At 35.0% G+C, this 13,807-nt stretch overlaps 1 protein-coding gene across 1 annotated transcript; it reads right to left on the reverse strand.

Moving 5' to 3' along the window:
* Nucleotides 1–1,148: 1,148 nt before the first annotated feature.
* Nucleotides 1,149–1,824, reverse strand: LOC113771384 (uncharacterized mitochondrial protein AtMg00860-like). The gene is made up of 2 exons (XM_027315971.1): nt 1,333–1,824; nt 1,149–1,235 (listed from the first exon to the last, which is right to left on the reverse strand). Exons 1-2 carry the CDS (start codon nt 1,822–1,824, stop codon nt 1,149–1,151), a joined length of 579 nt encoding a protein of 192 aa, XP_027171772.1.
* Between the last annotated feature and the right edge of the window lie 11,983 nt (nt 1,825–13,807).

The following is a 13,807-nucleotide window of genomic DNA, read 5'->3' on the forward strand; positions in this document are numbered from 1 at the left end:
CTTCATCCCAGTGAATAGGTGATCGACATCTTCGTCCATTAAAGTGCTTCATATGGGGCCATTTGAATAGAAGAGTGATAACTGTTATTATACGTGAACTCAACTAGTGTTAGATATTGGCTCCAACTTCCTCCAAAATCTACAATACAGGCTCTTAACATATCCTCAAGTATTTGAATGGTTCTTCTCTGACTGTCTATCAGTTTGAGAATGATAGGCCGTTGCTATAGTTCAACTTAGTTCTAGAGCCTCTTGCAACTTCTGCCAAAATCGAGCTACAAACCTAGGGTCTCTGTCTGATACTATGCTTACTGGTACCCCATGTAATCTCACAATTTCGATCCATTATAAAGTTTTGGCAAGTTTTTCCAAAGAATATTTCATATTAACTGGCAGGAAATGTGCAATCTTAGTCAATCGTCCACTATTACCTAAATTGCATAATGACCCCTTTGAGTTCGTGGTAAATCCAGATACAAAATCCATCGTTATGTGCTTCCATTTCCTTTCAGGTATCTCTAAAGGCTGTAACAGACCTGACGGTTTTTGATGCTCAGCTTTTACTTGTTGGCACGTAAGGCACTTTTAAACAAACTGGGCAATTTTCGCCTTCATATTGTCCCACCAATACAGACTTTTGAGATCCTGGTACATCTTACCACCATTTGGATGCACCGTATACCTAGACGGTGAGATTCTTCCAAAATATCCCTTTTCAGTTCCTCATTCTTTGGTACAACAACACGATTTCGGAACCTTAGAATCCCATCAGGACTTAGGTTAAAATCGGATAAATTCTCATTTCTTCACTCTTTCCACCCGGTTTTGTACTGTTGGCTCTTTCTTTTTACCCTCTTTAATTCGATCCAATTATTGTCGACTTCACCTCAATATTTTCAAAAATAACTTTCTACTTCTTCAAGATGAGGGTTCCATTCATAAACATTTTCTAATAGGTTCCACTCTCCCACCATTGAACCTTCTAGTTGAGCCTTCAACTTAAAGCATCTGCTACAACATTGGCCTTTCCTGGATGGTAATTAATGGTACAATCGTAATTTTCTAAGAACTTCAGCCACCGACGTTGTCTCAGATTTAGCTCCTTCTGGGAGAATAAATACTTAAGGCTCTTATGGTCTGTATATATCTCAAAATGTCACCCCAAACAAATAATGCCGCCATTTCTTCAAAGCAAACACAACAGCTGCTAATTCTAAGTCATGGGTTGGATAGTTCTGCTCATGAGATTTTAACTTCCAAGAAGCATAGGCAATACTTCCTATTTTGCATTAAAACACGCCCCAATCCTTCTCTCAAAGCATCGGTATATACCATATAACTATCCTTCCCATTTGGCAAAGCCAACACTGGAGCCATGGTCAATTGCTTCTTTAACTCCTGGAAACTCGTTTCACACTTAGCATCCCAAATATATTTCCCTTGTTTCTTTGTCAAATTCGTTAGGGGTCCCACAATTCTTGAGGAATTCTTTATAAACCGGCAGTAATACCCTACTAAACCCAAAAAGCTTCGAACATTAGTAGGATTCTCCGGCCGTTTCCATTTGGCAACCGCTTTAACTTTAGCTGGATCTACAGTAAGTCCATCTTTTGAGATTATATGGCTTAGAAACGTCACTTTCTCTAGCCAGAATTCGTACTTGCTAAACTTAGCAAACAACTGGTGCTCTCTTAGGGTTTGCAATACTATTCTCAAGTGTTGCTTATGTTCCTCCTTTGTCTTAGAATACACCAGAATATCATCAATAAAGACTACCACAAACCGATCCAAATAAGGTTTAAACACTCGATGCATTAAATCCATGAATGCCGATGGGGCATTGGTTAAGCCAAAAGGCATCACTGCAAACTCGTAATGCCCATATCGAGTGTTAAAGGCAATTTTTGGCACGTCCTACTTTCTAATTCTCAATTAGTAGTATCATTGTTGAAGATCTAACTTAGAAAACACCACAGCCCCTTGTAACTGGTCAAATAACTCGTCAATGTAGGCCAAAGGATATTTATTCTTAATGGTCACTGCATTCAATCCTCGATAATCAATGCACAACCTCAAACTTCCATCATTCTTCTTGACAAAAAGCACTGGAGCGCCCCAAGTTGACTCACTCTTATGTATAAATCCCCGTTCTAGCAAGTCTTGCAATTGAAACTTCAACTTCTTAAGTTCTACGGGCGCCATCCGACAAGGGGTTTTTGAGATGGGAGTAGTTCCAGGTATTAAATCAATCTTAAACTCAATTTCTCTCTCGAGTGGCAATGATACCAATTCGTCCGGGAATACTTTTGGATATTCATTTATTACTGGCATATCTTCTAGTTTAACCTTTTCTCCTGGGGTGTTAACCAGAAAGGCTAGATACCCCCGTGCCCCATTACTTAGCAATTTCCTAGCCCTAATTCCCGAAATAAGGGCAGATGTTGCTAAAATACCCCTCACATCTAGTTTTAGGGTTGCCTCATCGTGTCTACAAAACTCGACCATCTTTGTGCGACAATCTACCCGAACATGATAACGAGCTAGTCAGTCCATCTGTGACGACTTGAAAAATCCCTTACAGTAGTTTTACTACACATTCACTTTTCCAATAGCTACAAATAATCATAGAAATAAGGATTTCCTTTTTACATTCATCGTTACAATAAACTAGGATTTTTACATCTTTTCGCAGTGTGAGTAATCGGTACAGAGTGTGTACTAAATTTAGTGATTAAGAGTGAGTTTTAGATGATATTACATGTGTGATTAGTAGTAATAATAATAAGTTAGTGAATTATAAGTGAAAACCCTAGTACGTACAATTTAGGGAAAAATGGTGTGAACCGACATGTACCGTTGACTACTGATTGAACACACCATTGACCACCACTTTCTTACCATAAAATATCATTGATATTAGTGCAAAATATCAGCCCCTTAATCAGCTCTTGTTGGTCGAAAATATTGGCTAGAAAAACCAAGGAAAAGAAAAAAAATTTTGAAAGCTAATCTCATGGTGACAAGTGGCGGCCATCCCAAGGTTGTTGACCAACCAATTTCTTTCATATTTATCACAAAAAATTACTTCAATTGCTCCTTATTTCTGCCATTCCAGCCGTGACATTGAAGGAGAAAACAAGAGGAAGAAAACTCCATTTTCATCTTGAGTTTAGCTCATTTGAGTGAAGAATCAAGAAATCTAAACCGATTAACTTCTAAATTGGAAGCTTTGGAAGCTTGGGGTGCTAAAGTTGGGAAGGAAAGGTGAAGGATATCTCTTGCAAGCATCTTAGTGAGGTAATATGGCTGCTCATCCTATTTCTTTCCCTTAATCTTGCTTAAGTTGTGTAGCAACTTAGATTCTTGATTAATGATAGCTATTCTAGTAGTTTTGATAATTATGGTGGTGGATTTGTGAGTTAGGGTTTTGAATTGCTCAATTGTATATCTTATTGTTTAGATGGCATATGGTGTCTATAATCTTGTATAGGAGGTTGAAGTAGTAGTTCAAGCTAGAGATGTGAAGTTTACACTTTAAATTCGTTAAATTCCAGATTTGAGTTCTTACACTGCCCTGTTCTGACCAGTTTCATTTGGCCATGATAGAGGTTGAATTAGCCTTAGCTTAAAACATGAAAGTTGTAGAAAATGATATTTTATAGTTTCTTGTAAAATTTCAACTCAATCCGAGCATTTTAGTATGTGAAATAACAAAAATACCCTTGACTGCCATATGTAGAGTTTTGCGGACAGTTTTGACATTTCATCATTCTGGCTTCATTTTTCACCTTGATCCGTATTGAATCAGCCATTGGCCAAAACATGAAAGTTGTAGTATTATGTTTTAGCTTCCCAACGCATCTGAAAATGCCTCAATCAGACTTATGTAGCCTGAGTTATTGTCATTTGAACCCAGTGCTATTATCCAGCATGACAGTGAAATTCTGGTTCTGTAATCTGTAAATTCGACCTGGATAAACTGTGAACCGGGTTGAGTCGTCTTCATGAAAGTTATATCCCTTTGTCTTAGCATCGAAACGGTATAAATTGTACCCCAATTCTATAAGCGTAGTTTCGGTTGTAACCGATACGCTAAGAGACGTCAAACCTATTATTTTGTTCTTTACCTTAAACCTTATTTCCGGTCACTTTTCTAGTTTGGTTTTGTAATGGAATGACTTTTAGCCTATTGAACGGCTATTGTAATGAGTTTATTTGTGTGTGATTTTGGGGGCTAATTGAGGAAAATAATGAAGCGATAAATGGCTGGAAAATAGGTAAATACAAAGGGTGTGCTGCCTAAATTTGCACTCGAGGGCTAGGTAGATATACTCTTTTCACTTCCAAAACTATACTTATACTTTGTACTAGTAGTTATTCGAATTTTCTTTGGTTCACCTAAACTTTGGATGGTTTAACTGTAATATTTTCCCTTGATTATTATTAGGGTTCCTTGGTGATTGAGAGTTCCTTGGTTATTTCTCTTGGTTATTATTAGGGTTCTTTGTACGTTATGTTTCCAATGACTATGTGGATTGTTGTGACTATGTGACTATTTGTGAATGTTGGATTAAATGTTAAATATTTTCAATGATTTCTAAAAATAAATTTTGCTAGGCGAGTCTGTACTTTATCGTACTTGACCTAAATGAATGTGAAATTTATAATGATTAAATGATTAAATATTTAAATACTACTTGTACATGAATGTAAGTCTTTTGGCTGAATTGGGCCCTTGCCCTTCGTTGCCTATCGACTCGAGCCAGAAGCGAACTCAGTCGGGCGATTGGTGACCCTGGATTAATATTTGGTATACTCGAGTATGACCACGAAATCTGGTAGAGACTGGCCGGTGTCCAGTAGGGGAAAAATGAAATGAATGAATGAATGACAAGAACAATGGAGGGGTTTTCACTTACAAATGAAATTATTTCTAATGCTGGAGGAATAAAGAAATGGTTGGTGGAATGAATGAACGAAGGACTCCATGTAAGCATGTATCCTTTTAATGAATGTATTATCATAACTTTATATTGTAAATATTTTCTGGATTACTTGTTATTACATGATTAATGTCCTTGTTTAATTATTTGGCTTTGTGTATGGAATCTCACTGGTCTTTTAGCTCATTCCGTTAGCTTTATTTTTCTTACAGGGGATGCGAATGAGGGCGTGAGTCCGGTGCAGACTAGTTTGGTCTAATTTTTTGAAATTTTATTTTTCTTATTGTTCTCACGCTAGTGCTTGGATAAGGTTGGATGTAGTAAGAACTTAAAGCTTTTGTTCTAATTGGGATTGTATTTTGGTTTGAGATGGATATGAATGTAAGTATATGTTTCAAGTTTGGGAATTATTTTTCGCTTAGTCTAGAGGTTATATCTTATTTCACTTGATGAGAGCGATCGAGTCCTGGCGAGAGTTGGGCAGGCGGTCCGCCAAACCCTTTGGTTCGCCTTAGGGGAAGGTGGGGCTGTCACATAATCCGCCTCTCTTTTCCTCCTCATTGACAATGACATTGAAATCCCCTATTAGAAACCATAGAGGATCCACAGGACTAACGGAGACGACCAAAGCGACATTCTTTCCTGCTTAGTACACTTTGCATGCACGAATGAAAAGACCGTAGGGGCAGATAGTAGTTGTGACTGGATTTTAATTGACAAATGCTGACTAGATTCACTCATTTGGTCACAAACAAGTGAATTCTGATAAAACACCCATAGAGAACCCTCACTATTGACAACACATCTATCCATTCTCAACTGTAAACGTATCAAATGAATACCTATTGGAGACAACTTAGGTTCACAAATAGCAACTAATTGAATGGAAGACTCAACGATTAGACTTTTTAAACAATGAAAATTTGGGGCATGAGAGATACCCCTAATGTTCTAGAATAAGAAATTAATCATCAGACAAAGCTGCAAAAGAGTAATTGGAAAGTTTTGACTTAGAGCGTAAAGATTGATCACTAGAAAATTGGGCCCGAATACCTTTGCACTTAGGTTGCATGATCATTTTATAGCCCTTCTTCCCTTGAACCTTTTCCTAAACTTGTTGAATAATAGGATCTAAATTAAAAATATCCACAACCAAAGAATCAATGTCCCTCTATGCAACTCCCAACTCACCACGCAGAGACAAATTCCCAGCCCTTTATTTTGCACTAACAACCTCTTCCTCTTCCACTGCTACACCTAACTCTACCCGTGTAAGGTCCCTGCATAGATTACCACCCTCCCCACCAGCCACAGGAGCAATATCAGTTATGACAACCAGAGAAGAAGAGGGCAATTTGACTGGAGTTTCTGGCGAACTGTTATCAAGAAGTACCGATGCATCCAAGGTAATAGCGTCACTCCCTAGCTTTGATTTCTAGGTTTGCAAATCCCTAACTACCCCTACAAGAGAATTTGTTGTCTCATCAGAAACCGCACTCGACTGCCTGCTCATCATTGCCATTTGGAACTCCCGTACTCTCCTTCCCCACTGAGATAGGACCCAAATGTTGCTTCTCTGACATATGCTGCACCTCTGTATAAGCAGTAGCAACTTGGTACTGTCGCAACCTCAGCTATAGTTTTCTGAACCTGCAATTCACTAGGGACATAAGCCATCGTCTTGGGCTGAGAAACCACACGATTATTCTTCATCTCTTCCCTTTCTACCCAAAGTTCTGGATGGAGAAGATGACACATATTCTGATCATGCCCTTGCCGAAAGCAATGATAACAATATCATGGGATGTTTTCTGGAACTAGATTCTGCAAAAAACGCTCATGATCCCCATTGCCAATCCATATTCTACTAGGAAATGATTTAATCAAATCAATTTCAACACAAACTCTTGCCACACTTGGACAAGAGCCAGAGGCAGTAGCTGTAACCACGAATAGCACCTTGCCTACACAACTAACAATTTGAAAAAGACACTCCTTATTAAAGTAGTGTATCGGTAGTTTTGTCAATTGAAATCATACTGGAATTACTGAAGGCTCCCAATCGACATGAAATGCTGGAGACCACCTAAACACCCTCATTGACAACCCAAAAACTTACCAAATACCCCTTTACTTACCAAATACCCCTTGTCCAAATTCTGTGGAAATCCACCTCAGTACCCAGCCTAATAAGTACATGTCTAGAATCCAACAATCAACCGAGGCTGTCTCTTTTAAATCAAGCGAATGGAAGAAATTTCTCAAGTCCTCCATCTTTGGCCGTCCTTTAGAGAATTTCCCCACCAATGCGAACTTATACGGAATAGATAGCACATCCAGATCAGCCTGTGCAAACATAATAGTTGGTTCACCACGGTGAGAAGACATCTTGGCATTGACTTTGAGCGCAGGCTTAGATGACACCAGATTCACAAAGAGCTCTGAGAAGGACTTTTTATTAAAGGTAGGGGAAGCTAGAGCAAATTGCCCTCCGAACAACTGCCAGAGGGCAACCATGGCTGCCATGCTAAGCAACGAAAACCCTAGTAATTAGAAAACCCTAGAAAGATGGAAATGTTGTGATTTAATATCTCTAAAGTCCCATAATAGTAAGAAAGCATTGAAAAATTGGAATGTCCCAATAGTTTAGATGCATATAGATTTCTACATCTAGAAACAAAATATAGTAATCGAATCTTTAGATGCAATATTTCGTGAAAATAAGTTTCCATTTAAATTTAAAGATAGGGGGTCTAAAATTGAATAAATATAGTATTTCTAAAGAAAATGAAATATCCAAAGATGCTAATTCTTATAATACTAATACTAAAGTATTAACAAGAGAAAAAGAAGAATTGAGAACTAGTAAAAGGAAAAGAATACAAAAAGACTTTGGTCTTGATTTTCAACTTACAATATAGAGGGAAATCCTATAACTATTTCTGAAGTTTTATCATCTTTTTATTCTAATTTTTGAAGAGATACAATTAATGATAAAATGGAATCTTTAATGTCCAATAAAACATAGAATTAGTTGATTTACCTCCAAGTTATGAACAATATGCTATAAGTAGATATTAAGAAAAAAATTAAAACTGATGGTACAATAGATAAATATAAAGCTAGACTTGTTGCAAAAGGTTTTAAGCAAAAAGAAAAAATAGATTTCACAATAAGCTATAAGTGGATATTAAGGATAAAATCTAAGCCTGATGGTACAATAGATAAATATAAAGTTAGAGGCTTGTTGCAAAAGATTTTAAACGAAAATAATAAATAGATTTGTTCAACACTTATTCACTAGTTACAAGAGTAACTTCTATATGACTTTTGATAGCCGTAGCAACAATTCATGATTTAAAAATACGCCAAATGGATGTAAAATAAAACTTTTCTTAATAGTGATTTAGATGAAAAAATTTATATGGATCAATACGAAGGGTTTATTCAACCTGGTTTAGAAAATAAAGTTTGTAAATTAAATAAATCTTCATATGAACTAAAACAAGAACCTAAACAGTAGCATGAGAAATTTAATCAATAGGTATTGATTAATATCTTTAAGTCAAATGAAAGTGATAAGTATATTTATTATAAATCTTTTATCAACTCTCATGTGATTATATGCTTATATGTTAGTGATTTATTGATATTTAGTACTAATGTGCAAGCAATTGGGTTTACAAAAGTATTACTTAACAATAATTTTGAAATGAAAGATCTAGGAAAGCCAATATCATACGTTTGTATGAAAACTACTAAAAATACAGAAAGGAATTTTTATTGATCAATCCCACTATATTAAGAAAATATTTAAAAAATTTAGTTATTTTGATTGTAAATGGATATGTACACCATTTTATCCTCGTATGACTAAAAATGATTCTGATGTAATGAAACAAAAAAAGTATGCTAGTATAATTGGTAGTTTGAGGCATGCAACTGATTAAATTAGACCTGATATTGCATACGCAATTGGTGCACTTAGTAGGTTCACTATTAAACCCAATTTTACACATTGGAACGTGATACATAGAGTCATGAGATATCTTAAAAGATCTTTTGATCATGGTTTATTTTTTAAAAAAATATTCCATTGTACTAGAAGCTTTTAATCATGTAGATTGGAGTTCACAATCTAGTGATTCTTTCCAATACTAATTATGTATTTACATTCAATGATTGAGCCATATGTTGACAATCCAAAAAGCAACATATATTCACAAAGTCCACCATAAAGGTTGAGCTAATTGCTCTTGGTTCTACATGTGAAGAAGCTGGTTAGTTACTTGACTTACTGTCCGAAATTCCAATGTGGAATAAACCTATACCACTTATTTTAACACATTGTGATAGTACAACTGCTATTGGCAGACTTCATAATAAATATTATAATGGAAAATTAAGATCTATTAGGAGAAAACACAGTTCTGTGAGATCATATTTGAACAATGGTTCATTAACTATTGATTTTGTAAGATTAAGTGATAATCTTGCCTATCAGCTTACAAAAGCTCTAGCTAGAGAAAAAATTTGGAGAGCATAAAGAGAGATTGGACTAAAGTCCAAAAATGTAAAAGCTACCTATGAGCAAACAACCGCCTAGAGACTAGAGATCCCAAAAATGAGGTTGAAGGCAAGCGAATCATAAAGTCGCTTGTTGTGATACATGTACATTTTTATTTAGTCTAATCATATGATGCATATGCATGTAATTCCGTGACGAATGTGAGAGGTTGAGAACTAACATCTTAATGAGTTCTATAACCCTTACGGCTGGGATGTTTTAGTCACGGAAACATCCTTGATAGACTCGCATATATGAGTGTAGGGATTTGGCCACCGTTATAAGAATTTGGGCTAGTTCTTTAAAGCACTTATGAAAGTGGGGTAAAGCACATGGCCATAATGTGCTAGCTTGAAAACTTGTTTAAGAACATCTTGAATATCAAGTGTGTTATGAATTCTACGTATTCTCAAGTAGTCATAGTTCAATAGTTAATTCCATTATGACTCTAATATGGGGAAATTGAAACACTATATGAAAGTTTAAAAGCATTGCCATTTTCATGCGTCATGATGTTCTCACTAATGCCCGAGTTATTTTTATTAAAATAAGTGGGAGATTGTTAGATATTTTGACAAAAATATCACATATTTATTTTTGAATTCAATCACGTATTTATTTTGAATTCGAACACAATATGTTACAAATTCTTTAATGAATTTTCAGCTCTAAATTCAACCATTCAATAGTGTAACTTATGTCTTTGAAATGAGATTTATGTCTTGAATTGTGTAGCCAATGTAATCATTAGTTTTATGAATTCATTTAGTAAATTTTTACTGTTATACAATGAAGCTAGACAATTTCAATTTGTAGCTGAAAATATGATGTATTTATTCTATTTAATGTTGGCATTTTAATACTCCTAATTTTTCAACCTATAAATAGAGGTTTCTACCAACCAAGTCATATGCACTTTGCTATCTAAAAACTATCTTCTATTTCTCTTGCTCTCACTACTATATCGGGCATTAGTTAGGTGTTGAGAAAAGTTTTAACTTCTCTAAATTATATAAGTTTAATAGGAGCAACATTGAAGGCTGGGCTGTTGTATCACACAAGCACTCAAGACGGAGCGGTGCAAGATAGAAGAAGATGAAGTGCTATAGCATGGAGATATCTTGGATATTCTCTTGATCACTTGTATGATGTCCACAAGTCAATGAAGATAGCAACGGAGATTTGAGATGCACTTGAATATAAATATAATACTCAAAAATAAGGTGCAGATAAATTTCTTATAAAGAAATATTTCAATTTTTCTTGTAATGATTATTCTTCTCTTCTTGATCAAGTCCATGATCTAGTTTTGCTTTCAAAACTTGAAGATCTTGGTGTGAAGATTTCGGAGCCATTACAAGTGGGGGCAATTATAGCAAAATGGCCCCCTCGTTGGAATGACTATCAAAAGAAACTGCTTCACACCTCTCAAATATTCTCATAGGATCAAATTATGAAACATCTTCACATATAAGCGGTTGCTAGGATATATCAAAAGAAGGAACTTGTGCCTAATCTTAAGATAAACTATGTGGATGATAGGAATAACCAAGATAATAGCCAAGTTGGAGGGTTTAAGAAGAGGAAATCATCTAGCCAAAACAATGCAAGTTTGAGGGACAAGAAGAAGAATCAAACCTATTACAACTGACAAGTATATATATTAAGTGTTTTTAGTGTGTTTTATTAGTTAGTTTTGGTGTTTTTTAACAAATTTTATAACTAATTAAGTAGGGGTTTGGTAAAAATGTACATTTTGTGGTTCAAATGGCAAACATTGTATTTCTATGGATTTTAATGGTAAAAACTTCATATTTTGTAGGTTTAATGATTCAATCATCAAAGAGTGTGAATTGAGAAGATAATTGGATGATAATTGATTATTTGAAGTGGTTAAAAGAAAACATGAAGTGCAAAATATTCAAATGAAGAAATGCAAATGAAGATAGTTTTGACATGTCTTTGTATTTTGGCAATATCTTGAGCTACAATGATCGGATCGAGATGATCTTTATACCATTTTGAAGCTAAGAGATAGATCTACATTTGATATGGGATATAGAAGTCCAATTTAGTTTGTTTTCCTGGTCAAAAAGTCGAAACACAGAAGCTTATTTGTATGGTCGAGAGCTGAAATAGGGGATTAACTAGTAAATGGTATTTTGATCATATCTCAGTCCACAAAACTCCAAATTGGATGATTCTTGAAGCATTGGAAAGCTAACTCAAAGAGCTACAACTTTCATGTTTTTCTCAAGAGTTAGTTCAGCCTCCATCATAGAGAAAATAGCAGTTGAAACGAGGCCAAATTCACATAAGTGAATACGCAACTTGAGAAAATGTGGGTTGTAGTCGCGTATTCTCAAGTCGCGTATTGTAGCCTGATTTTAGCAACTTGCTCAGCCACTTGCCTTGTTTTCACACTACTTTCCAACTATAGTTAGAGAGACAATTTCAACTGCACATGCTTCTGATGCAAAAAGGAAGTGGAAAGGAACTTTATGTCTTGTCCAAAGCCCACCTTTTTGACTCTCTTAACAATTAGATGTTAGAATCATTAGAAGAAGAGAGTAGAACATATTAGAAGTAGCTCATATCGGATTTTAGCATGAGAACTTGAAAGGAAGTCTTGTCTTGTTCTCTCTAGCTAACATTTTTTGTGAGAACAATTGGAGACTTCATTGTATACCATTTTGTTGAAAAAATTGAAGATCATTGGGAGCTTCTTCATTATTTTGGCTAAGCTTTCCTTTTCTATCTTTAACTTGTGATTCATGATGTGTTCATGCAATGAAACTATGTGTTTTCTTGTTATATCTTACATGAGTAACTAATTTTCTAGATCTAGAGAATAGATGAAGCTTATGGCTATTTGATATGAAGTGAATATGATTTACACTTGTTACATCTTGTATTAACTTGTCTATTTGTGCATGCTTATCACTTGTTGTTGCTTGATCACTAATAACAAGTTCTTAGTTGTTATTATTCAATGAAAATTACTAATAATAATGGAACAACTTGAGTAGAGCTTGAGTAGCAGACTTATGAGTATAGAAGTACACTTAAGTGAATTAAACTTACATTTCATGAAGCAAACAAGAGTAGAACTAGTTATTCACCATGAGAATAGGAAAAACTGGACTATTCTAGGCCATCTTATCATGAGAATGAGGTTTGGTAATGTTGGAAATAAATCCCTAGTTAAACAAGGGTTGTAACAAGAGATAAATATATTCATTTGTGTTGCTTATGCCTAAGTGGAATCTACATCCCTAGATTCAAGTATTTAGTGAGTTTTTTCCATTTGTTATCTTGCAATTATCTAATTAAGGTTGTAGGTAGTAGTAATTATAGTTTCTCTTGCTTAAATTGATTGTTAGTCTAAATAATAGAGTAAGTTAGGACTTAGTACTTGAAAAATCACTCTCTGTGGGATCGACCTGATATATGTCCTAAACTACTAGTTCACCTATATACTTGCAGTCAAAACGGGTATAAATTGGATTTAAACTTGTACTTATATCAAAAACCCGTCAACAACTATAGCAAAAAGGGGCATTACATGGAGTGCAACCAAAATAAGAAAGAAAAGAAAAATAATGCCCAAACAAGATTTGTTGAAAATGATTATGTTGCAGAAATTAATACAATGGTGTTCGAGTAGAGGATATAAATGATTTTTGAATTGAATGTGGCTTCTTCTCCATTCAATTCTTGTGATTGGTGGTATGACTTTGGTGCAACTGTGCATGTGTGCAATGACAAAGCCATGTTCAAAATTTATGAAGATGTTGACATGTGGTATTTGTGAGGACCCGAAAATTTTCTTATTTTTATAGAATATTACTGGAATATTTAAATGATTATTCACTCATTTTCTTCGAATTATTTATTTCGACCATTTTAAATCCATTTATAAGGAATGACACCTCTTTATATTTTTAAAGTGTCTCGTTTCAAAAAATTTTTTATAAGCTTGTTTAGTGAAAAGGTGAAAACATGTAAACACTTAGCCAATTGGGAATACAATAAGCTCGAAAATTTAAGATACAATGGTCCTAAAATAGGTAAATTTAGGTTTAAGTACTCAAGTGATAGTTAGTGGTACGATCGTTATAAGAATTTCTCGAAGGTTTCATTTTATCGCGCCTAAATTGGAAATACGTGTTTTCACGTGCGCGCTTAATTGAGGGACTTTGGACCATTATTTTGGGACAATTGAGAATGAATAATTTTTATATGAATGTAAGTGCCTAAGAGGTTTAGTGCACTAGTGCAACAAACTTAAGAGAAA

Source organism: Coffea eugenioides, chromosome 5, assembly GCF_003713205.1.
Source record: "Coffea eugenioides isolate CCC68of chromosome 5, Ceug_1.0, whole genome shotgun sequence".
Taxonomy (NCBI): domain Eukaryota; kingdom Viridiplantae; phylum Streptophyta; class Magnoliopsida; order Gentianales; family Rubiaceae; genus Coffea; species Coffea eugenioides.